This window comes from Haliotis asinina, chromosome 6, assembly GCF_037392515.1.
Source record: "Haliotis asinina isolate JCU_RB_2024 chromosome 6, JCU_Hal_asi_v2, whole genome shotgun sequence".
Lineage (NCBI taxonomy): Eukaryota > Metazoa > Mollusca > Gastropoda > Lepetellida > Haliotidae > Haliotis > Haliotis asinina.
Window position 1 is genome coordinate 50,945,754 of NC_090285.1, and position 23,102 is coordinate 50,968,855.

A 23,102-nucleotide genomic window follows, 5' to 3' on the forward strand; every position below is an offset into this window, starting at 1 on the left:
GAACCAAATTCACACCCCGTAGTCATGTGGAAATCGAACGCAGGTCTTAAAACTGAAGAGAGAACACATGGGTACACCACCATCCCATCAGGAATGGAAGCAGTAATAACCTTGCAAATATGTAATACTATGGAGATTTAGAGAAAGAAATCTAGAACAATCACATGCACTTAAAGCACATTGAAATATGCGCAAGAAGTAGACCTAAATGGGTGTACGTAATTCTAAGTCAAAATGCACTCATGTAGTGAGAGAATTCTTATTGATAACCGTCAAAGTGTTTGGGGGCGTTTCAGATTCGAAACCTTGTTTGAACATTTGAGATTCGGAACCTATTTGGAATCTCTGCAAAATATGATTCTTTCAAATTCCTGCGGCTTGTGAAGCAGGAACGACGTCGCTCAGAAATGTACGTGGCATTGTAGGAAATGCATCAGATAACTACACATCCTGGTCAGCCCTGGAATGACAGTTGCAAAGTGACACAATTCTACAACGATTTATACAAACCGAGTTGTACAAACAAAACTTCAAACATATCTAACAAAATAAGCGTGGATCTTGGATACTCGAGCATCGCAAAAGCTCGTAACTGCTCTTCATGTAAGTTTATTGATTTCGTTTTAAAATGTTTTAGAAATAACACATTTAACATCATTTCCTTCATGCAAATTCAAACAGAAAAGTTTACATCGGGCTTGTTCATCCACCTGATGACACAAGACAATAATGCAGGACACCTGCACCTGAAAATTAAACATTAATCGCTGTACCGTTGCCTATCCAATAATGCTGGGCGAGCCATCGGCGAAGGCGTGATTCCTGATGAAGGGAGGAGCTGGCAGGTCGTTGTCTCTTCCATACACAGCGCATTTCCGGAGCGGACAAGGGCTGGTCCGCCATTCGTATCGGAGGCCAACAAGATGGCGACTGCCACAACCGGATGTTGAGACCGTCACAGATTTTGTGTCGTGCATGGTGATTGGTGCAGCAACCCACACGTCATGAGTACCACATGTCGAAGTACTTGAGCTCGAGCAACAGACCTGTTCATGGAAATCTGATTAATATGCATGTACAAGTGAATAATCGTCACTCGTCACTGACTTAGCAAATTGAAGTTTGACTTCGAAAATGCTTCGTATTCTCAGAGAATCTAAACACGACTTCAAAGATCAGTTGGTGATGGTTGCTTCAAGGTTATCCTGCGACTTGGTGATGAATACTCTTTATTGTTAAACCTCTTTCCAGCCTGATGTTGTTTTGAGGCTATATATTCTTATACCAAATGGTGAACCACCACACCAATGAGGTTTGTATGTTATCTTGGGAAGACGCTTCATCAATTCTAACTACAATCCTTATATAGTATCAAGCAAGGACTTATATATGTATAATTATTTAAAGGATGTTGCAAAGGTTCTAACAATCGCAGAAAACGAGTTCTGATCTATCAAAATGATTTCATGGTCACGCCTTACAAACGTCACACGAACTTTCCTTGCCGATATGTGTCTTGCTGCATATGAATCAAAGTTTCTATTTTTGCTGGTACAATCGAAATATGGTTATGTGGCCAAGGGTTTTATATCGATATTCAAACAGCCATTTCCCGTCCACCTATGTGTCCAACTTCATTTGAAATAGTGAAAAATTCTCTCCGCAGGGATGTGTGACAAGACGATAGATCGCAACTTTCTGTTTCATATCGAGAAATATCCTAATAGCTCGAACCTGTATTTACATTTCACAATTGCTGGAGTATAATTATGCACGTTTGTTTCACTGTTACTTCAAAAAGCGTCAAGCCTATCTGCTGAGGTGTTGATCAATGAAAGTTACAACATAAAGTTTTCAGTAAAGACTTCAAAAGGTTTTCTCGTGGATATCATTTCCAATACCGGTACAGAATGGTACATGATGCAATTCTATTTTTTGACTAATTCAGATGTACAGTTGAGTAACCTTTCCATGTGTTTACGTGCGTGAGTTTTGTTTTACTCCGCTCTCAGCAATATTCCAGCTATATGGCGGTCGGCCAAGACACACCAGTGATCAACAGCACGAGCATCTATCTCCGCCAACCAAGTCAGCGAGCCTGATCACCCGATCCCGTTGGTTGCCTCTTGCGACAAGCATAGGTTACTGAAGGTCAATATTCTAACACATACCTTCACATGTGTATGTGTTTACAACAAGGCAGATGCGGCCACATTTTCGGAATCCCTGGTAGCATTATTACTAATGATGTATAATGAATATAAACGGAATCGTAAATCAACTTAGTTCTTGGTTGATGTTTCTTATAGATGGGGGAAAGGGTGAGGCGCTTGCTTACATTTACATTACAAGCGATGGCCATTTAAAATACCTGCACGCCTGAAATATGAATTTTATCGGAATAAGTAATATGTGTGCACATGCATATGGTTATACAGTATATGGGTTTTGATCATTCACCTCAAACCCGTCATTGTTCCTGACTTCTAATGGCGTGTTTCCAGCGCTGAATTCAATCTTAAGAAGTCGATCTTTGTCGTTGACATCAAAACCGGAGGGAAAAGGACCTTGGTAGTTCAGACCCTTCTCTTTGTAGGCAACTGCCCTACCCGCTAGTACCAGTCTCCTAGCAACGTCTTCCTTATACCGAGGGTGGATACTGTAGAATGAGATGCGGCAATTAGCAACAACATCCAGTGGGGCCATTACGGTAAATGGTTTCTTTGTTTCTTGTTGTACGCTGAAAAGTCGCAGTGTTTGAGCTATAACGGGTTTGTCTGTCATGTTCGAGTCTGAACAAAATAATCAAGTTGTTGATATAATGGTCATGCGATCAGGGATAATCTACAACAGGGACAGGCCACTCCCTTGCTTTCTTTGCCATTTGTACTAACGTGTGCCTCGTCATGCTACAACGCACACAGTGGCTTGGCTCGTTACCAGCGCAACTTCAGCTTCAGAACTTCAGCCAGTTTATTGTATCAGTCGGAATTTTACAATGAATGAACGTAATATAGTAAGAAGTAAGAGCAAGAATTATAAGTGAATGAATGAAAGCAATCAAGAAAAAAAGCACGTATGTGAATGATGTTTTAGAATAATAACTAGAAACACTCGAACAACTCAGTGTAGTATTTCCATGGCTGATCAGATCATATCAGTGACATGGCACATTTTTCACACACCTCAGATACACTCTAACATGTTTTTTAGACGATGAGACTATCACTATTACATGCAAACACATTTCACTGAAAGGTGTACGTGAAAGACGTTCTTGAAGCAATGACTAGGAACACTCAAACAACGTCCTTTAGTATTTCAGTTGCGGATCAGAACAGAAATATGTCATATTTTTCACACACCTCAAATACACCGTAACCATTTATAAAGTCATAAAACTATCACTACTACATGCAAATACCTTCCAACTAAAGGTATGTTCCCCTTCTAAAAATTAAACGAATGTGTGAAAGACGTTTTTATCGACTTAATTTAGTTAATTTTGATCTTGGTGAATCGAGAATGGACGCCAGTGAACTATAACATACCGACTTGAAACTTAACTACAATTCTACTGTCTCAATACTGACATTGATAACAATTATTTGACTAAAGTGAGAAAATAGTTAACTTAAATAGTGATAATCTTCTTACATATAGGTTTTCAGTTGTTACAACACTCAGCGAATGTAATCAACTGTTGAAAATAAACCGGACTCAATCTTAAATACTAAGCTACCACCATATTGTCTACACTGGTCACGTGACGAGGCGAGACATACGTTCAGCGGCTTTTCGGGGGGTTTCTTCTCCCTCTCACTATAGGCTCCCTGATCCTATTAATGAACCTAACTGTTCGATTCACTTAGAAAACCTCTTACGAACTGAATTACTACAGCGAATGAGTGGGTGTGTGAAATTTTACGACTCTTACAGAAATTTTCCAGAAATATCGCGGCATCAGAAATGGGCTTCACACATTTTTCCCAGGTAGGAAACGAACCCGGGTCTTTCATGCGACAAGTATTTAACCACTAGGCTACCCCGCCTCCCCATAATGTTGCTGGAAAACTAGCAAGTACAATGGAAACGTTAATTTTATCATCTGTACTTAATGGATAATATCAACTTACGTTCCGTATGGGGATGAGAAATCCGGTAGATCCATTGCGACTGCCATGAACGTGTTGGGCATTTTAACATTCGGTGCGCGGCCAAGGTTACCCGTCTGTGCCCAACGTAAAGGTGGGAACGAGCCCACGTATGTGACGTTGTTATTGGCAGCAAGCTGACAAGAGAATATCATCTGATATCGCATGGTTTGGATGGTTTGCTTTTACTCAACAATAGTACTGTGTATTGGCTATAAAAATGTACCGCAATGTATTGCGATACAGGTGCCTGTATTGCGACACGCATTGCCATCCATGTATTGGGAACTTACGTGGCTGACAGTGCGTGACCCTAACGGTACATGTCAACCATATTATCTATGTTTCAAGTCCCTAAATATATATTTTACGATTCTGATAATAGCAATTGCAAAATTAGGTTGCATAGTTGTTTTTATACAATTTATAGTATTACAGGATGTAGTTTTGTCATTGAATAACGAAGGAAAATTAATTGAAAGTTGTGAATGCAAGTTTCTCTAGGTTTCAATTTAAACCATAAAAATGATGAAAAACTTCATCTATGTTCGTCACCCAATACATCGTTTTCTTTTAAAAAAATAATAATGAAATACTTATCGTTTGAAAAGCGTATTGCGATATACTATTCTACGGATAATACCCAGCAGCCCTACTCACACAACATTCCAGCTGTATGGCGGAGGTCTTAATAAATCCAGCCTGTACCTGACAAGCCAGTGATCAACAGCATGAATATCGATCTACGCAACTGGGATACGATGACATGTGTCATAGGTTGTATGGATTGCTTAAGGTCAATTCCAAACCGGGTCTTCCCTGGTTAAAATAATCCATAAAGACAACCTTTCATATTGGGATACGATGACATATGTCAACCAAGTCAGCGAGTCTGACCACCCGATCCCGTTAGTCGTCTGCTGTGACTAGCATTTGTTGCATAAGATCAATTCTAACCCGGGTCTTCGCGGGTTACAATAATACATGGAGACAAACTTTCATATTACAAAGTTCGCCAGATAAGATTGAAATACCTTGTAAGTCACATTTCCCAACTAACCAACGTCCATTATGGTTCCATCTTTTCAGAAATACAAAGTGTTCGGAATGTTTTCAAGCTGGTCTAAACGTTATGATGACAGATTTATCTTCGTTAGCATCTGACCTGTTTACAAAGCTGGTATAGGATTCAGATAATATCCAGCTGGTTTATTATAATAGGTTCGTCACTTTGACTCATTCGAGTTGAGAGATTTGTAAACACATTCGCCTGTTGTCGTGATTAAAACGTGATTGGCAGGCGAAGACTTTCCACCGACATGTACACTTGGCTTAAAATATGTCGTATATAAATGTTGTTACCTGAACAAATCCGAAGGGGAAATCTGCATCTGTCTCTCCCAAAGATCTCTGATGGAACTTACTTCTCCAGTCGGCAATAATAGCGGGGAACTCACAAGCGTAGCGATCGGGGTGACCAGCGTTGTTTTCTCCTAATAATCATGTATTTGTTAATATTATTTCACGAAATACTTAAGCTCAAATACAATGAAAGAACAATAAGATTTAAGCCCAGTTTTGCCGTTCATTGACAATGGGCATCATTATCATCATGCAGGTGGTATGCGTATGAACGCAAGCATCAGCTCACTTTGTATAATTACGGAGAGTTATATCTTAATATCAGCAGTTATGATTATGGAAAATATCAGTATTTATTTGAGAAATTTTAAACGGATAAAAGATAACCTTGGTACCACAGGACGCCGTAGATTGTCATGTATGTTAAGGGATTCATCATCGAGTTCCAAAGAACGTTGTCGGAATTTGGTCCTCTAAGAGAAATCATAGTTAGGGTTTCATACTTTTCATGCTCAAATATCAGCGTTACAGGTTACTGTTGTGTTGAATTGCGGTTATAGTTTCAGATTTTGACCAAATAATTATGGAGCAATAGACGCTATACATTAGACAACATACTGAGCTTTATAATATTTTGAATTGAAATATCATATGATTAGTATGCCTGGTTGAGTGAGTCTTGTTTCACGCCGCTTTAGCAATATTCCAACAATAGTGACGCCGGAAGACGCCGGTAATGGGGTTCACACATTGTACCCTGTAAGGGAATCGAACATTATTACCTCTTTGTTTTCACTGGACACTTGTGAAGAGCATCTTGAGAGGACCATGCCTCGATGGACGTTCCCCCCCAGGCCGACTCCACCATACCAAGGGGATATTTGCGGTGAGGGTAGAGGTACTGAGCGTATAGCCAACACACAGCAGAAAACAGTTGGAGAGATGCTGTAAGGCAAACGAAATTTGATAGTATTAATTTTTAGTATTAAAATGATAGTAGAACATGGATTAATGTCAAATTAAGTTTATTGCTTGAATACAAATTCTCTTATCTCAGTAGGACTATACGAATGCCGGACACGGAGATTCTTGTTCACGAGCTATAGAATTGCGAGAATATTCTCTTACTTTAGCACATCAGTACTTTCTATCCATAGCTATCCTACTGTAAATCATTTCGAAACATTTTTGGTGAAACGTTGGAGACAGTAAGGGACGGTGACTGATTGCGGAAAGAGAACGTAAAATTTCCAAATAAGTGAGTGAGTGAGTTGTGTTTTACGCCGCACTCAGCAATATTCCCTTTATATGGCTGCGGTCTGTAAATAATCGAGTCTGGAACAGACACACCAGTGATCAACAACAGGAGAGCATCGATCTGCGCAACTGGGAACCGATGACATGTGTCAACGAAGTCAGCGGGCCTGACCACCCGATCCCGTTAGTCGCCTCTTACGACAAGCATAGTCGCCTTTTATGTCAAGCATGGGTTGCTGAAGGCCTTCACGGGTCCAAATAAGAGTAATGACAATGTGATAAATATAATCATCATCATTGCATGATGCATATGTTTTCCTATTTTGAATTTGAAATGTATCTATAATACGTATATTTTCAAAACCTATAGACGCAGATTTAAAACCCCAGAAGACGTGCCTTGTACTTTGCACTATACAGGCCAACATCAACAAGCACCAGAGATCTATAACGCAAGGTAGTTACCTCCCAACTTTAGGTTTACTCATGTAAAATGCATCTTAATATTTAGACACGAACACCTACATGTAGCATATTTCCTAACTTTAGTTTTACTCATGTTATATGCAACTTAATATTTAGACACGAACACTTACATGTACCATATTTCTGCCACAAAATTTTAAAACTGAGTGATCAAAGTTTTAAGCATTGTACAAACACTGGAAAACATAGTGACACGTTTTCCTTCACATGGATGACATGGATGACATGGATGACATGGATGACATGGATGACATGGATGACACTGATGTTTATGTTGTGTGACATATATATAACATCGGCTCACCTTGTGAGGGTTTTGACCAGTGGAGCGCAGCGCCGTGGAGATCATGGAATGGGGTGTTTGATTCCAGGGTGTGTGTTCTGAATACACGGATATCCGTGAACTTCTCTGCCTCTGCTATAGCCTTAGCCGGGTCAAATAGCTGAACATAGATTGATTCTTTCATACTTCTATGGTTATGGAAGGGCAAATGCGGAGAGAAGATATTGCTTAGATTCAAGTTCTGTTATTAAATAAAAAACTCCACCAACAGGGTTACACGAAAAATGTAAAATATTTGGACGCAAAAAAAACCCAAAACAAAACAAACAAAAAAACATCAAAAACCAGAAACAAAACAAGCAAAAACAAACAAACAAAACCCTCCAAAACAAGCAAATTATCAAGCAAGTGATAACTGTGTTATGGGCAACATCGAAACGTCACTAGTATTATATTGAAGAAGTTGTGTATCCATAGAACTCTCCTTGTTGTAAATGCAACTGAAAGAAATTAACATAGCAGATGATGTAATATTAGATGTACCCGGCTGACATAAAAGTTCATGTTGCTTTGTCCAGAGCAGATCCATACATCTCCAAACAGGACATCCGTGACCGAGACATTTCCCCATGGATATGAGGCTGTTATTGTGAAAGGTCCGGGGTCTGTTATAGCAGGGAGCTTCACTGTCCACACACCGTCTAGCTCTCCACTGGGGTCAGCGACGACTTTGGTGGACACCTTAGCATGACCACCACTAACTTCAACAACCACGGCTGCTCCAACCTTATTGGACGTTCCCCAAACCACTGCATGTTTGGGACCTCTTTGAAGAACCATATGATCCTGGTAGTATGTAGCGAACTTTATGTAAGCAGCGCATACTGTGAATTGAAGAACAATGAAACGGCCGGTTTACTCAACTTATGGTCCATTTTCAGTTTTAAATAGTTGCTTGATTTGGTTGTTGTGTAACGCCAAACTCAGCAATAGTCCAGCTATATGGCGGTGGTCCGTAAATAATTCAGTCTGGACCAGACTTACAACATGAGCATCGATCTAAGCAACTGGGATACAATGAGATGTGTTAACCAAGTCATCGACCCTGACCACCCGACAGGCACGCGTTGCTGAAGACCAGTTCTAATCTGGACCTTCAGGGGTACTGCTTGAGAAAGAATGAGAACCTTTTTGCTTTACGAAATACTCGGCAGTATTCCAGCATGTAAAAATGCAGTCAGGACCAGACAAACCAATGACTGGCATCATCAGCATCGATCTTGGGATACCACGAGATCAGTTGCTTCTTACAGATGTCATTGGTTACTGAAGAACAATTCCAATCCCGATATTCTTGGGGTCGGATGCTGAGTGTGGACAGAATCGGTAGAGACTGAACATGGGTTGTATCATTCATGTTCAATTACCAGGTCAGCCTCGAACATACTGTACAAGACCAGTAAATAGCCAAACCAATGCTCGAGCACTTATTTAAGATCACTTGTCAAAAAAACTGTAACAAAGACAGTTACGAATTGGTAATGAGTTCACGAAGGAAATGATCTTACCTGGAAGCAGGAAAGTGAAATTCACCAAAGCTAAATTCAGTTTCATATCGGTATGACCATGAGACTGAGAGACCAATGGTAAACAGCAGATGTTTGGTTCTGTTTATCATATTGATAAGGTTCTATGTCAAGACAATGCACGATAACCATGGACAGCTACAGACCCGTGTGAAAAAGCATTCGGACACCTGACGTAATTTCCATGGACTAACATGTTATATAATTTAAGTGTAACATAAACGATTGTCATGAAGGTAATTTGGGAGGGATCTTTGTCAAATCTGACAGGCAAATGTAGAATCACCTCTGCTCTACGCACATAATTTCAGTTCAAGTTTCCGACCATTATTTAACTAATGACATCACATTTATCAGCTTAAGTATGATTCCACGATGCACAATCCCACTGGCCGCCTTGGTAAAGAGTTCCCGACAATGTACATATGTTGATTAAATGGCCGCCATTCGATAAATAAGAAAAGGAAAATTAAGCAGAAATTAAGTGATTGTAGGTAAGATGATTCCCCACAAATATGCCAAATCTGACTTCGATCTTACGGAAATTAAATTCATGAAAATTATTTAAGCTACACTAAATTAATATGTAAGTCTATGGAAATTACGTCAAGTGTCAGAATAGTTTTCAACGATGTATACCGCTCTCGCAGTGTAAACCGGGTTGACTTAAAGTTAGATGTGTTAGGATTTTAAAAGTCACACTGTACACTTGAACACAACTAATCATTGTCTAGCAATGACTAGAACAACAATACCCTTCTAATTTAGTTTCATAGTTTTCGAACTTTACACCCACGCAAGAAGTGCAATCAGTAAGCACGAACGCATTCTTCAAATGGACAGAATCCTGGCTTCCTTAATTAATGAACTGCTACACTGATGTATTCCGGGTTTCCGGTTATCCCTAATACCCCGTATCAGCGCAATATTACGAATAAATAAGAAATAGTAAGTGCATGACGAGTATGTTTATAATACCCACGTATACATAATTATTCATAGTTGTCAACAACGTGAAAGATGATTGAATATGATAAAGATATAAACCTCTCGTCAGTATTTTGTGCGTTCTAAATTAAACGAGTGTGAATGTTGCAGCATAATTTAAACTATATGGTGGATGATGCGCTCGTAACGCCGAAGATGTGTATTCCATTCAAAGCCAGTTTGCAATTTTGAAAGACCACACGTGACGTTCACCATAGGCGATAGTATTCATTGCTGGTCAGTAAATAAATACCATCAGTAATAAGAGAGGACACGTATATTACGCTATGTTTCATGTCCATACATTCTCGCCTTTATCAAGTCATTTAACATACATGTAATATTAAATTCTTAAAAGATAAATACCAATAATAATTACGTACGTCACTTTGGCTACATACACACAATACATGTTTAAATAACTAACATTATGATACCGGCGTGATATTGCTGGAAGCGGCGTAAAACAATACTCACTCACATTTCAATTTTCAATTGTTTGCAAAAGTACATTTTCCAGGGTTCCAGTTGACAATGACCAAGCCATCCAGTGTAAAATCATATGAAGGAAAACACTCATAGAGTGAATACTCGCGTAATGCCCATGGAAGCGGTACATGTACAGTTGAACACTGTTGTGTAGAACTCTGATAAGTCGATATCGCGGTTGTCTCGGTATAACATCTCAGCCCCGTTTTCTGTTTAGACGGTCTGTGATTCCTTCATTGTACATATTGCATCCTTGTACAACGAAATACGGTTACAACGAACTGCCTTTATAACGAACTACGTCATAACGAAATACCTTTATAACCGCCTTCCTTTATAACGAACTACCTTTATAACGAACTACCTTTATAACGAACTACGTTGTAACGGATTAAGTTAACAACTAACAACATTCACAACGAACTACGTTTACAACGAGCTACCTTTATAACGAACTACACTTAGAGGTCACTTTGACCTTATGTTTTTTCCAGCATCACCATCTCCTCCACTGAACTTCATGACTACAGTCTCCAACGTATCTTCAGTTTTCTACACCTTGTCGGAATTATGGTTGACATCAACCTCGGCGGTTCTCGGTGTGACATATTTTGGTAAAGGTCCGTCTATGTTGATCCCAGGTGTGTAGTCCACGCCGTTGTTGTCCCCGAACTTGCCCAGAGCACGTTCTGTACATTCCAAGAATACGTTGAACGTGACCCGTATGTCATCGGAAGTAGTTGCTTGTGCGCATACAGCCACGCGCAGGAAGTAGATGTCTCTCGCGATGGCAGGAATGATGTATATCCGGCCGTCTGTCAATACCTCATCATGAAGGAGCTCAGTCAGTCGATTTGACCCCTGGGAAATGGATAATGCGAAGTGAGGTTGTAGGTTGGACGATTTTGCGCCACCTTTTATTTATCAAACGAATTGAAACTTATTGTAAACTACAATCCTCAGATTATAGTCAATACTGTTATCGTGTCTGGAACTGTTCATCTTAGTTACAAATACTGAAAAGGATCAAACCAAAAATACAATTTGTACCATTCGACAAGCACTTCTGGAATCGCGGTGCACCATCCCCGTTGTTTTCGAGAATGGAGAAAAAATGTAACTCTTCGAGCTTTCCTCTGACTCTGTTGCTTTTGAAATACTGTTCATACCCTTGAACAAACTGTATTCACGAACTTATTCATTCACTAATATGTACAACTGAAGGGTAGAAACAAAGAACTCACCTTTAAACGAAAACAGACTAATCCCATGATAACGTCTGCAACAATCTCAAAGCGGTCGTCTTGGGTCACCATACTCTCAAGCTCCTTCGCAAGACGCACATGCTGTTAAACATAATTTAAGTGCACGTAGTTGGAATGTCTCACTAGATTCTTGATTTTATGCAAATAAAATAAGCAGTGTTCAACACGCACCTCTCTAACGTATTGCTGTATGCCAGAAACGCCATAGGACCTGAGGACGAACCAGAGTTTGAGGGATCGGAACCTTCTGCCAAGCGGAATCTGCCAATGCTGGAACATCAATTTTACTGTCATTTTAGTCCAGAGATCTCATCGAAATACTGAACAGCAAAAGAAACGGAACCGTGTTTCTTTTGGCAAGGTTTAAAACAGAAGACATAAATATGAACGCTTACGTTTATGAGGTTTCATTTTTTCCGAAAATTGCGTTTCTTTTGCTGTACAGTATATATGCAAACCACACGAAAAACATTTGAATCGAAAACGTGGGTGACTGAGTGAGGTTAGTTTTACGCCGCACTCAGCACTAATTCAGCTATGTATAAACAATCCAGTGATCAACAACATGAGCATCGATCTGTGCAACTGGGAACCGATGACTTGTCAACCAAGTCAGTGAGCCTGACCACCCGATCCCGTTAGTCGCCTCTAACGACAAGCACAGTCGCCTTTTATGTCAAGCATGGGTTGCTGAAGGCCTGCTCTACCCCGGGACCTTCACGGGTCTAAATCGAAAACGAGTCCAGAGCAATTTTTGATTGCATTTCGGTTCACGATGATATATTTGATTTATGAGTTAGTGGGTGAATGTGCATTGAACGTCACTTGGAACATTATCCCAGGAATATCATAGCGTGCAGCTACATGACAGAAGAAAGCAAGTGGTAATGCAGGTACAAGCCTCTTAGCACTTACGAGAACCCAACATGAGTTTAGTACCGCAAAACCTACAGCTGCAATCCCACGCGAATGTGACATTCGAACAAATGATTATCTGGTAGGCCTTAAGTACGTGCCTTGGACGACTGTACTAACCATCCATAAATTTAAAAAAAATGAAATGCCATGTGTTGCATACAAAATCAGTTTACTCAAGTGCTGAAGAGTGTTCCTACCCTGTAGTCGGGCACCTTATCCTGGTCTTGGTGTTTAAGGTATACCGGGTCGACGTTGAAAGCGTCCACCAGCAGCTTCCTGTCCTTGATCCTGAAACAGTGTTCAAGTCAGTTCTGAATGCTGCAGATATGTTCCGTTTGTCCCATGTGTTCGTCAGTTTTGACCAGGTAAATCAGAACGTAAAATCGTCCCTGGCACAATCAGGAATAAGCTTGCCACATGAGTGAGACAGTGAAGTTGGTTTTACACCAATCAGCAATAATCCAGACGATCTGTAATTAATAATTGAATCTGAACCAGAAAACCCAAGGATCAACAGCATGAACATCGTTATACGCATGACATGCGATGACTTGAGTCAACCTAGTCAGCGAGCTTCACCACCCGATCCTGTTAGTCGTCCTTTACAACATGCATGGGTTACTGAAGATCACTGTTCATTTCTTGAAGATCAATTCCAATCCGGGTCTTCACCGGTACTTGTCACACGAACAAATAAAACCTCACACTCACATTTTGAACATGGGAGACGTTGGGAAGAGCAATATTGAAGAAAGTTATTGATAACAACTTCTTTTATTTCATAGGAACGACGTTTCGCGACGGATTCTTTCACCATTGACAACGGTGCTGTCCATAAGTATCAAATTTGTCAGTACAAAACCATACAATGCAATTTTATAATGATATAAGCTATATTACATTTATCAAAATGGTCTAATTTAATGCGCTTCCAGGCGTACACGTTTAAATTGATGCTATGTCAAGAGTTTGTGAAAGCTCCCGAAGTGGATGCAACGCAATGCCTTTTCCAAATAAAGTCGAGGAATAAGAATCTCCTGACTCGTTCTTGTGTGATAATAGTTTATCTACTTTATGTCCGTTGCCAGGGCCGTGGGGAAGCCTAGTGACTAAAGCTTTCGCTCGTCACGCCTCAGACCAGGGTTCGATTCCCCACATGGGTAAAATGCGTGAAGCCGATTTCTGGTTTTCCCCCTGTCTTGAAATTGCAGGAATATTACTAAAGCGAGTAGAGCGACTTAAACCCAACGCTCGCAAAATGGTAATTATTGAATGTCATAATTCTGTTTGAATATTTTTTTAGTTATATCTTTGTATGAGTCGAGTCAATTAAAATTTGACGCTTTAGTCCAGTTTAGCAGCCTGTTTAAATCAAGTGGTGTGTATGGTTTTATGCTACCTTATATATATCCTACCAATATTCCAGCGTAATCATGACAAAAATGCCTCACTCATTATTTCCGTTACCTTTCAACCCGTGAAGAGAGAGAGGCAGTCGGCCCTATGACCTCTCCGTGAGACGGCCCGTGAAGGTCCGGGGAAGAATAGGACTTCACCAACCCATGCTTGCCGTAAAAGGCGACTATGCTTGTCGTAAGAGGCGACTGACGGGGTCGAGTGGTCAGGCTGGCTGACTTGGTGGACAAATGTCATCGGTTCCAAATTGCTCATGCTGGTCATCACTGGATTGTCTGGTCCAGACTCGATTATTTACAGAAGGCCGCAATATAGCTGGAATATTGCTGAGTGCGGCGTAAAACTAAATTCACTCACTCCGTTGCCATTCCCAACCAATCCACTATTCGTTCGAGAAAGTAGTTTATATGCCAGTAGTGAAATTTAATAACTCAGCATGAGGTGATGTCTGCTCACGACAGATAATGTCAAAGATAATGACGGACAGTGACAGAAAATGTTGAGTCCAGCATAATAATTCTCCTGTGCCTTACCACATGACTGACAAGTCAAAGTTGCATAACAGCCATTTGTGCGGGTTCATGCTGAACGTTTCAGCGTACTGAAACAAAGTAAAGGAATTATAATCAGTTAACAGAATCTGAAACTTCACTCCATGTTTCGCCGTGGACTGTAAATTGCCAGGGGGTACCAAGCCATTTCATGCGCATGCGTACGCCTGGGCTTTTAAAAAAATAATGGTAGCTACGCTTCTGAATGCGTTTACCCGAATCTATGCCGCCGCCCGTCTCTCGATGAAAACTGGTGTTCTCAGCTTTTATGAAACAATGTAAATCGTCCTCACCTCGACACCCTTCATGTATGACCGGAACTCCGGACAAACAAAGGCACTTCCGGCATAAGCAGCATCAATGTGTAGCCAGATACCCTCCTCCTGGCCTGTAATGTTGGCAAGGAAACTACGCTTATAACGAACACGCGTACAGGGTTTGTTTGTTGTTTAACGCCGCGCAGCAATATCCTAGCTATATGCCTGAGGTCTGTAAGTAACTGTCTGGGCCAGACAATCCAGTAATCAGCATGAACACCGGTCTTCGTAGATGGAATACGATGAAACGTGTCATGGCCAAATCCCGCCCGGATCTGCACAGGAGTCTCTTATAAGGAGGTGAATGGCAAAATCATTTATAGCAAAACACTATACACGAAAAGATGCGATGGGGGTAGCCTTGTGGTTAAAGTGCTCACTCTTCACACTGAAGACAGGGTTCGATTCCGCTTATGAGTACAATGAATGAAGCCCTTTTCTAATGTCACCCGTTGTGATACTGCTGCGATATTGCTAAAAGCGGCGAAAAGCTAGACTCCCTCACATACTCACTATACGCGAAATATCTTTCAGTGGCATTTAAGTTTTTTTTCGCCATGTTTAGTGGTGTAACAAAGACCTAGCTCAAGTTGTAACTTCAGAATAACAAATAATCCGCTGTTTGGGCTGGGGCTAACAAGGTGTTCGAATCCGCACCGAAACGTCGCCTTGGCAGAATGCAGTCATTCAGGAACGAGAAGCATGAACTCACATATTGGACCAATCTCTTCAAGGTTGTCGAAAGCACACGTTCCAGTGGTTCCTAAGGAAGCGCACACCTAGAAACAAGCAACATCAGTACATATCCTGCCAAGGTGGGTCAGAGCTCGTTGTATCACGGTGTGTCATTTTATTGAAGGAGAAAAGATTAAAGTCGGAGACGATTATCATATTTTTCAAGCACATTATTGCAAATATTGCTGGATATTGTTTTGACAGTTGATATGTTGATGTGCTCGGAAAACTCGAACATGGTTTAAGAAATTCTTTCCTGTCTGCCATATTTGTTTGTTGTGTTCCCGCACACGTGGAAATTGACCGATGAGAGCCGTCTTGTGTCAGAGATTACGGACACTGCCGATGTTTACCGAAGAGAGGCCAGACGTTTATTCAAAGAACGAGGGTAGTGCGAATGCGGGGGTCAGCGTTCAAATATGACAAGCAGGTAGACAAACTGAATACTATAGACAGGAAGGTTAAAAACTGGCCTACAAGTTCTACACATTTTTGGGGTGGAACACTTAAGGTTTGATTTAACCGCACGTTAAAATAGTTGGGCTGTGCTGTTTTCGATCAGGCTTCTAGGCTCGCGAGTGAAACCCCTTGTCTATTTTATGTAAATAGTATAGCGGTAGAAGTTCCTAAAAAATCTATTTCTTTACCGATTTTGTTCAAATTTAGCATCCAAAAACAACATACGACTGCAAAAGGCTAGATTCAAATTTTTGAAAATTATTGTCCAAACAGAGATTCGAACCCCTGTGGTTGTACCCATTAAGTCCGAGCGCCAGGCAGTGATCAGCAATCGTGTATTTGAGAGAGTTAGTGGTTGAGTATGGTTTTAAGCCGCTTCAGCAATACTGTAGCAATACCACGGAGAGCAATACCGGAGACGAGCTTCACACATTGTACCCATGTGGGGAATTGAACCCGGGTGCTCGGCATGACTAGTCAATGCTTTAACTGCTTGGCTATCCCTCAGCCCCATATTGGACACATAATGAGTTCAGGTGTCAGTCCAGCCCTAGATACTCACAAAGAACGGCAACAGTCCTTGGCTCTTGTCCTCCCGAATGGCCGCCCTCAGCGTCTCCCCTCTCAGACTGTAGTTGCCATCCGTCGCTAGTTTCTTCATCTTCACCTCACCCAGGAGCCCCGACCGATGAACAGAGGAGTTGGCCTGGTGGGACAGTAGTGCTGATTAGTGAATGCTCTCAGCAATATTCCAGTTATATGGATGCGGTTTGTAAATAATCGAATCTGGACCAGTCAATCCAGTGATCAAGAGCATGAGCATTGATCTACGCATGGCAAGTGTTAACCAATCAATGATCCTGTGGTACTGTAAACAATATGTGTAACACAATAGCATGAACATTATCTTTACCTTCCTGTAGTGAAGAGTTCTTAGCATTTCGCGACATAGTATCGTGTATGTCTTTACCTGGCTTCAGTGGTGCCCTTCGGAAAGGTCTGAGAGCTGTTTTGATACCTATCTGCTACGTTAAACTGGTAAATTGTGTTCACAAAATTATTAATTCCCACAAAGTATAAATATATACTCTGCAAATAAAAAAAGAAAAGAAACGCTGTAAACACAGCGTCTTGGTCTCTACGGAGAAGGAAAAAAACCTGACTCGTCACTTAATTATAAAAAAACAACGTTTCCACCACTGTTGTGGAAGTAGTCGTAAACACCACTGTTGTGGAAGTAGTCGTAAACACCACTGTTGTGGAAGTAGTCGTAAACACCACTGTTGTGGAAGTAGTCGTAAACACCACTGTTGTGGTAGTAGTCGTAAACACCACTGTTGTGGAAGTAGTCGTAAACACCACTGTTGTGGTAGTAGTCGTAAACACCACTGTTGTGGAAGTAGTCGTAAACACCACTGTTGTGGTAGTAGTCGTAAACACCACTGTTGTGGTAGTAGTCGTAAACACCACTGTTGTGGTAGTAGTCGTAAACACCACTGTTATGGAAGTAGTCGTAAACACCACTGACGCCCAAACCAATGATGCTGATCAGTTAGAATTTCGGTAATCCCCTATCAAGCATGACAGCGGTGTGAGGATATTGGTCTGAATGCTCACAAAACTTCATAGAAAGAAAAGATTTAATCACGCTATTGCTGACGTTACCTGATCAGATGCATAGCCAATTAGTTTTGAAATAACGTCCACGTTTCGGAGGTTCGGATCTTGTTCTTTCAGACGTTTGACATACTTGGTCCTAGCTGCTAACAGGCACAGAAACACTGTCTCGCTCGCTGTCGACTGGAACCAAGAACACAGAAATATAGACAATATTTGCATCCTTTTAACAATCAGTGTTGTCATGGCCATGTTCACTAAACTGTTCTTCAGAGCATTGATGTAGAATGCATTACTGTATATTTTCACTGTTTATTACGCAAGGAGAATTAACACTTGAACATTTCCGAAGACAAATCGATATAAGAATTTTGAAACTTTTTCTGCAGCACCTCTTGATATGAGTCATCTTAAGCAACTGACAGTTTGTGGTTTTACAGTGTTCTTTGAGAACAGAGATGAATTTTGGAGGCTTAGTGTAAAAATAACATAGATTACTAAAGATAAAACAAAATAAAATAGGAGCTAAGATGTAACCTTGAGGGACACCATTAAAAAACTGAACCAGTGAATATTTTACGTATCGTTTCCTGATGTTGTGAGTGTGAGTGAGTGAATGAGTAAATATTGCTTGATGAACTTTCTGTCAGTCTGCAAATTGTCTCTCATCTTGATGTATAATGTATGACACCCCACGATTATGACACAGACGCCAAATACGTCATACTGCTACTCCATAACTTGTCCGAATGACACTGTCGCCTAGTCGGTAATACTGACGTTTTACCCTCCTGTATAACCTACCTGTATGACACCTCCACCTGTATAACGTATCTGTATGGCACCACCTGTATAACCTACCTGTATGACACCGCCGCCGGGTCCGTCTCGCTGATGTAGAAACTCCTCCGGCAGGTTCAGCATCTTCCCCAACCAGTCAGTTGTCACCATCTCTATCTCCGTGCATGCGGGACTGGCCGCCTACATTCAGTAAACGTGTGTACATTTTGACAGATCAATATAACCTGAAATGAAGTAGTGGTACTTGATTGTTTGTTTCTAACGGTGCTTAAATAATCTAGTTTGGTCCAGACAATTTAGTAATCAAGAACATGAACACCAGTGCATGAAACTGGGCTACGATGACATGTCAACTTAGTGAGCAGGTCTGACCACCCGACCCCGTCAGTCGCCTCTTACTACAACCATGGGTTACAGGAGATCTTCACGGGTCGGAACGAAAGGAACATACATGAATGGTCATTCAATAACAGGGTGTATCACACGTATTTGAGTAAGTTTATATTTGATAAGTTGAAGTTGGTAACGTCAAAACACAATAGGTATTACGGTTTACTTGAACAACTTAATGCTGGTTTCAGTTCATAATTTGGTTAATCAACACGTCGCGAAAAAAGAAATGGTAATCTTATTGTACATCAATTCAGAATGATGTTTGTTTAACAAACTAAATTTCATTACAATGACAGTAATGTACCATATTTATGTTCAGAACACTTTTCCTATGGTTTGCGGATACAAAGACTAATTAGCAACTCAAACGTGTTGATTACCTGCTAGATTCAATAGTGCATTTGACGTGCTAAGGTAATACCTTTCTTTCTGCATCAGTGTAAATGTCATATTTGTTCGACCTACTAAAAACAGGTGTAAGTGGATATAAACTGAACAACCTTACCCATGAGAAACCAATACAGCCAATTGCGTCTCCCAGCATGTCACCCAAGATGGACGGATAGGAACTTCCGGCAGCAAAGTAACCATGGAAACGGGGACTATGCCAGTGGGTGACCTAATTCATAAATTGTGGGTGTGAAGATGTTTTCATTCATGCCCCTTTGGGAGGATTTCTTACTGGCGTATGAAAATCAGAACTACTTCAGGCAGGAACACAAACATTATTTCTGTTTACAAGCAACTACACTGAACATTAAGGAATCAACAACAAGAAAGATGACAGTCGATATTGGTCATTTCGGAATGGCATGTCACTGTAGAGAACAAAGGAGAAAATTAATTGTGGTCTGAGGTCTCAGATATTCATTTGATGAAACCAACAAACATAGTGAGGTGCAGACGAACCTGGAAACCAAAACAAGCAACACTCCAGTCCTTTGGTACACTAAAATCACAGTGTTCTCCATTGAAACGAAACATATTCAGTCGAACCAGTGATCATCATTTTGAAGAACGTCAGGGTGCTGTGATCTAAATCTCTGAGCCAGATAACAAGACGCGATAAGACGCGTCTCAATGAACAAAACTCCCAAGATAAGTGACACAAGTGAATGAATGAAAACAGTTTTACACAGCATTTAGAAATGTTCCCGCAATATCATGGAGGGGACACCAGGTATGGGCTTTATACATTGTACCCACGTGGGGAATCGAAACCTGTCTTCACCATGACGACCGAACGCTTTAACCATCAGGCTGGACCACCGCCCCAATTCCCTATACGACCTACCCCAGGCATCACGATGTCTTCTACATCCTTAAAGATGTCTTCCCACGACTCTGGTGTCTCCGGGGCTTCTTCTCTCATCAATGACGTCAGATATCCTGGTCTGACACGATGCATGACGTCACGATCTCGTATATTCTCGTAGTAGTCCGCGATATAATCCACCATTTCTTTGCCATATTTTCGAAATTCGTCTGCATTCATTATTAAAGATGAAGACTTCAAGGATGACCCTTTCAGTGACATAAAAATGTATAAGCGTTTTATGAAATATTAGCAAAATATATTCGTCACCACTCGCCCCCTTTCCATAACCTCCAATAATACACGAAGGACTTCGATGAAAGGGATAATGTCTCAAAACAAAACAAACCAATCAGAACGCGAATATTTTTGGGGTGAAAATACATTAGATTAACTTTGAATTCTACATACGCCGTTTATTATACATGTTGTCAAGATAAATTTGCTCTTGTTTTCACTCGTACTGTTTATCTGTTTACCTTGCTATGGCCTATGTGTTTACAGTAGCATGTGCAATATTTGATGTTTAAAAAACAACAACAACAAGAAACAACAACCCCCCCAAAAAAAACCCAAACACACACCCCCCCACACAAAAACAAAAACAAAACCAAACAAAACAACACAAAACAAAAAAACCAACCAAACAAACAAAACAAGAAAAAAACCCAACCCCCCAACCCCCCCCCCCAAAAAAAAACAAAAACAAAAACAAACAAACAAAAAAAAACCCCAAAAAAACAAAAACAAAAACAAAAAACAAAAAAAAACAAAACAAAAACAAAACCGTGAATCATAACGCCAAATAACTGACAATTCCGTTTGCGCATGGACTGAAACGAAATTACGGAAAATATTGTATTAACAGTATTCTGTTCGACTATAAATCGGCTTGAGTCAAAGATATGAAAAGTCATAAACATGCATGTATGAGTCGATTTACAATTCATGTGATCATATCAGTTACAAATTTTAATCGTTTATTTCGTATTTCTTGAATGACTTTGGAGATCTCTTGGACAAAAAATTGCATGTATTGAATCATTCATCCTTTCATTTGCTTTATGAATAGAACATACTCTCACTGGCCACATATCACTTTCTATTAAATGCTGGGCGGTGGGCCTGGTGGTTAAAGCGTTCTCTCGTCACGCTGAACACCCGGGTTCGATTCCCAACAGGGGTACAATGTGTGAAACTCATTTCTGGTGTCCTTCGCCGTGATATTGTTGGAATATTGCTAAAAACGGCTTAAAATCATACTCACTCACTGTTATGTTTTGTTACAGTTCACCGACCATATGGCAAAATGCCTTCTCATAACCTCCAAGTCAGTGCACCTTTCCTATGATCCTATATATATATTCTTATATTGAATATTAGTTACTTACCTTAGGGTTGTTCAATCAGGCAAACTGTGACGGGTGTGTATATACTTTGCCTGTGTAAACTAGGTATATGTATACTCGGTGTGTTTATACACCATGTGCATACTGGGCTCTTTTTGTGGAACAAGAGTTCAGGAAAGACCACAGCGTCAAAAGGACTATCTAATCAGGGAGCGGTCACAAGTACGATATGGGCAAACTGACAATGGACATATGTACATTGTTCTGGTTGGTGTAGTTTTTTGAGTATTGTGAGTATGATGTACCTGGATAGATAACACCCAAATCATGATTTGTTCCAAGACATGATGAGGTCTAGCTGCATGTTTAATTTGTAGTCACTTCAGTATCAGATCATTTCTCAGTTCCTCGTGGATTTCACGATTCCTTGGTTGCAGAATAAATCGTGGTAATTACCTGTTGATGCAGAAAAACGTCTGGTCCGCCGAAAACGTATTTTCATGTTGAGTACCTGCAGAATTTGATATTTTTCTACCGCCGAACTGACTTACTTTGAAAGCTGAATCAAAACTGAATTTCAACCACAGCGAAATGTAGTTACATCGGTTACACAAAAACGAACTGAGACATTTGTAATAACGAGATCTTCAAAATATTCGCGAATAAAGATGATTTATTCATAAGCTAATATTTTCTTCATCAAGATACAATCATGTTACATCAATTTGACACTGCAATTATTGTCACAGAATCAACATTTTTGAAAATTAAAATTGCATTACTTAGTCGTTTTTAATAAAGTTATAAACTGCAGACATTTTTGCAGAATTGTGAAAAATTGGAAGCAGAATTTACTTACTTTTCCGCAGAAGAATGCGGACGGACGCTCTAGCCACTACAACACGTAGGCGGTAGCAAATGTACTATAGAGTGAACGTAACCTACCTTGCCGTTATGAATCGCTCACTGACGTTAACAAAGTTAACTCTATGGCACAAACAAACCAACGTGATCCTCATGACCCTGAATCCATTCTGGGCATTACATTGTGTAACAACCACTCATTGTGAGATCCATAGCGTCACATCACACTCTTATGCTGCAATTAGAACTGACACAGAGCATGAGCATTTCTTGAGATCACATGGAGGCTGTCGAAAATACACGAAGGAATAATCTTTTTGGTATCCGTAACATTCACCCAAAAGCATCGGCTTGTACGCAGATGAAAAGCATTGCATGCCCAGACTCCACCTGCAAGCCGTACGTCCTGCAGGGAACTTCAGTCCAGTAACGAATTTCTATACTGTCCGCAAAACTAAGGAACTATCTCGAGCAAACTGCCGTGGTTCAGACGGCAAC

General features: G+C 40.5%; 2 protein-coding genes across 2 annotated transcripts; both read right to left on the reverse strand.

The window, feature by feature from the left end:
* Positions 1-483: 483 nt before the first annotated feature.
* On the reverse strand, positions 484-9,226 carry LOC137286209 (sialate O-acetylesterase-like). The gene is made up of 9 exons (XM_067817928.1): positions 9,111-9,226; positions 8,086-8,426; positions 7,564-7,702; positions 6,299-6,461; positions 5,904-5,989; positions 5,517-5,647; positions 4,137-4,291; positions 2,461-2,659; positions 484-1,046 (listed from the first exon to the last, which is right to left on the reverse strand). The coding sequence occupies exons 1-9, from the start codon at positions 9,154-9,156 to the stop codon at positions 780-782; spliced, it is 1,527 nt and encodes a 508-aa protein (XP_067674029.1). The 5' UTR covers positions 9,157-9,226; the 3' UTR covers positions 484-779.
* A 1,930-nt stretch (positions 9,227-11,156) lies between these two features.
* On the reverse strand, positions 11,157-20,571 carry LOC137286208 (aromatic-L-amino-acid decarboxylase-like). The gene is made up of 12 exons (XM_067817927.1): positions 20,371-20,571; positions 19,582-19,695; positions 18,744-18,863; positions 17,931-18,065; positions 16,828-16,971; positions 15,784-15,850; positions 15,048-15,142; positions 14,737-14,804; positions 12,985-13,075; positions 12,041-12,139; positions 11,849-11,950; positions 11,157-11,465 (listed from the first exon to the last, which is right to left on the reverse strand). Exons 1-12 carry the CDS (start codon positions 20,569-20,571, stop codon positions 11,157-11,159), a joined length of 1,545 nt encoding a protein of 514 aa, XP_067674028.1.
* Positions 20,572-23,102: the final 2,531 nt, after the last annotated feature.

Bases quoted from the DNA above. Each gene is read 5' to 3' on its own strand.
- LOC137286208 (XM_067817927.1), bottom strand. From the start codon at position 20,571: ATGAATGCAGACGAATTTCGAAAATATGGCAAAGAAATGGTGGATTAT. The intron at 15,851-16,827 runs GTGAGTATCTAG...GCTTGTTTCTAG, and splicing joins AAGGACTGTTGCCGTTCTTT to GTGTGCGCTTCCTTAGGAAC. The intron at 11,951-12,040 runs GTGCGTGTTGAA...TATGTTTAACAG, and splicing joins TACAGCAATACGTTAGAGAG to CATGTGCGTCTTGCGAAGGA.
- LOC137286209 (XM_067817928.1), bottom strand. From the start codon at position 9,156: ATGAAACTGAATTTAGCTTTGGTGAATTTCACTTTCCTGCTTCCAG. The intron at 7,703-8,085 runs GTACATCTAATA...ATCTATGTTCAG, and splicing joins TGAACTTTTATGTCAGCCGG to CTATTTGACCCGGCTAAGGC. The intron at 6,462-7,563 runs GTGAGCCGATGT...TTTGCCTTACAG, and splicing joins CTGGTCAAAACCCTCACAAG to CATCTCTCCAACTGTTTTCT.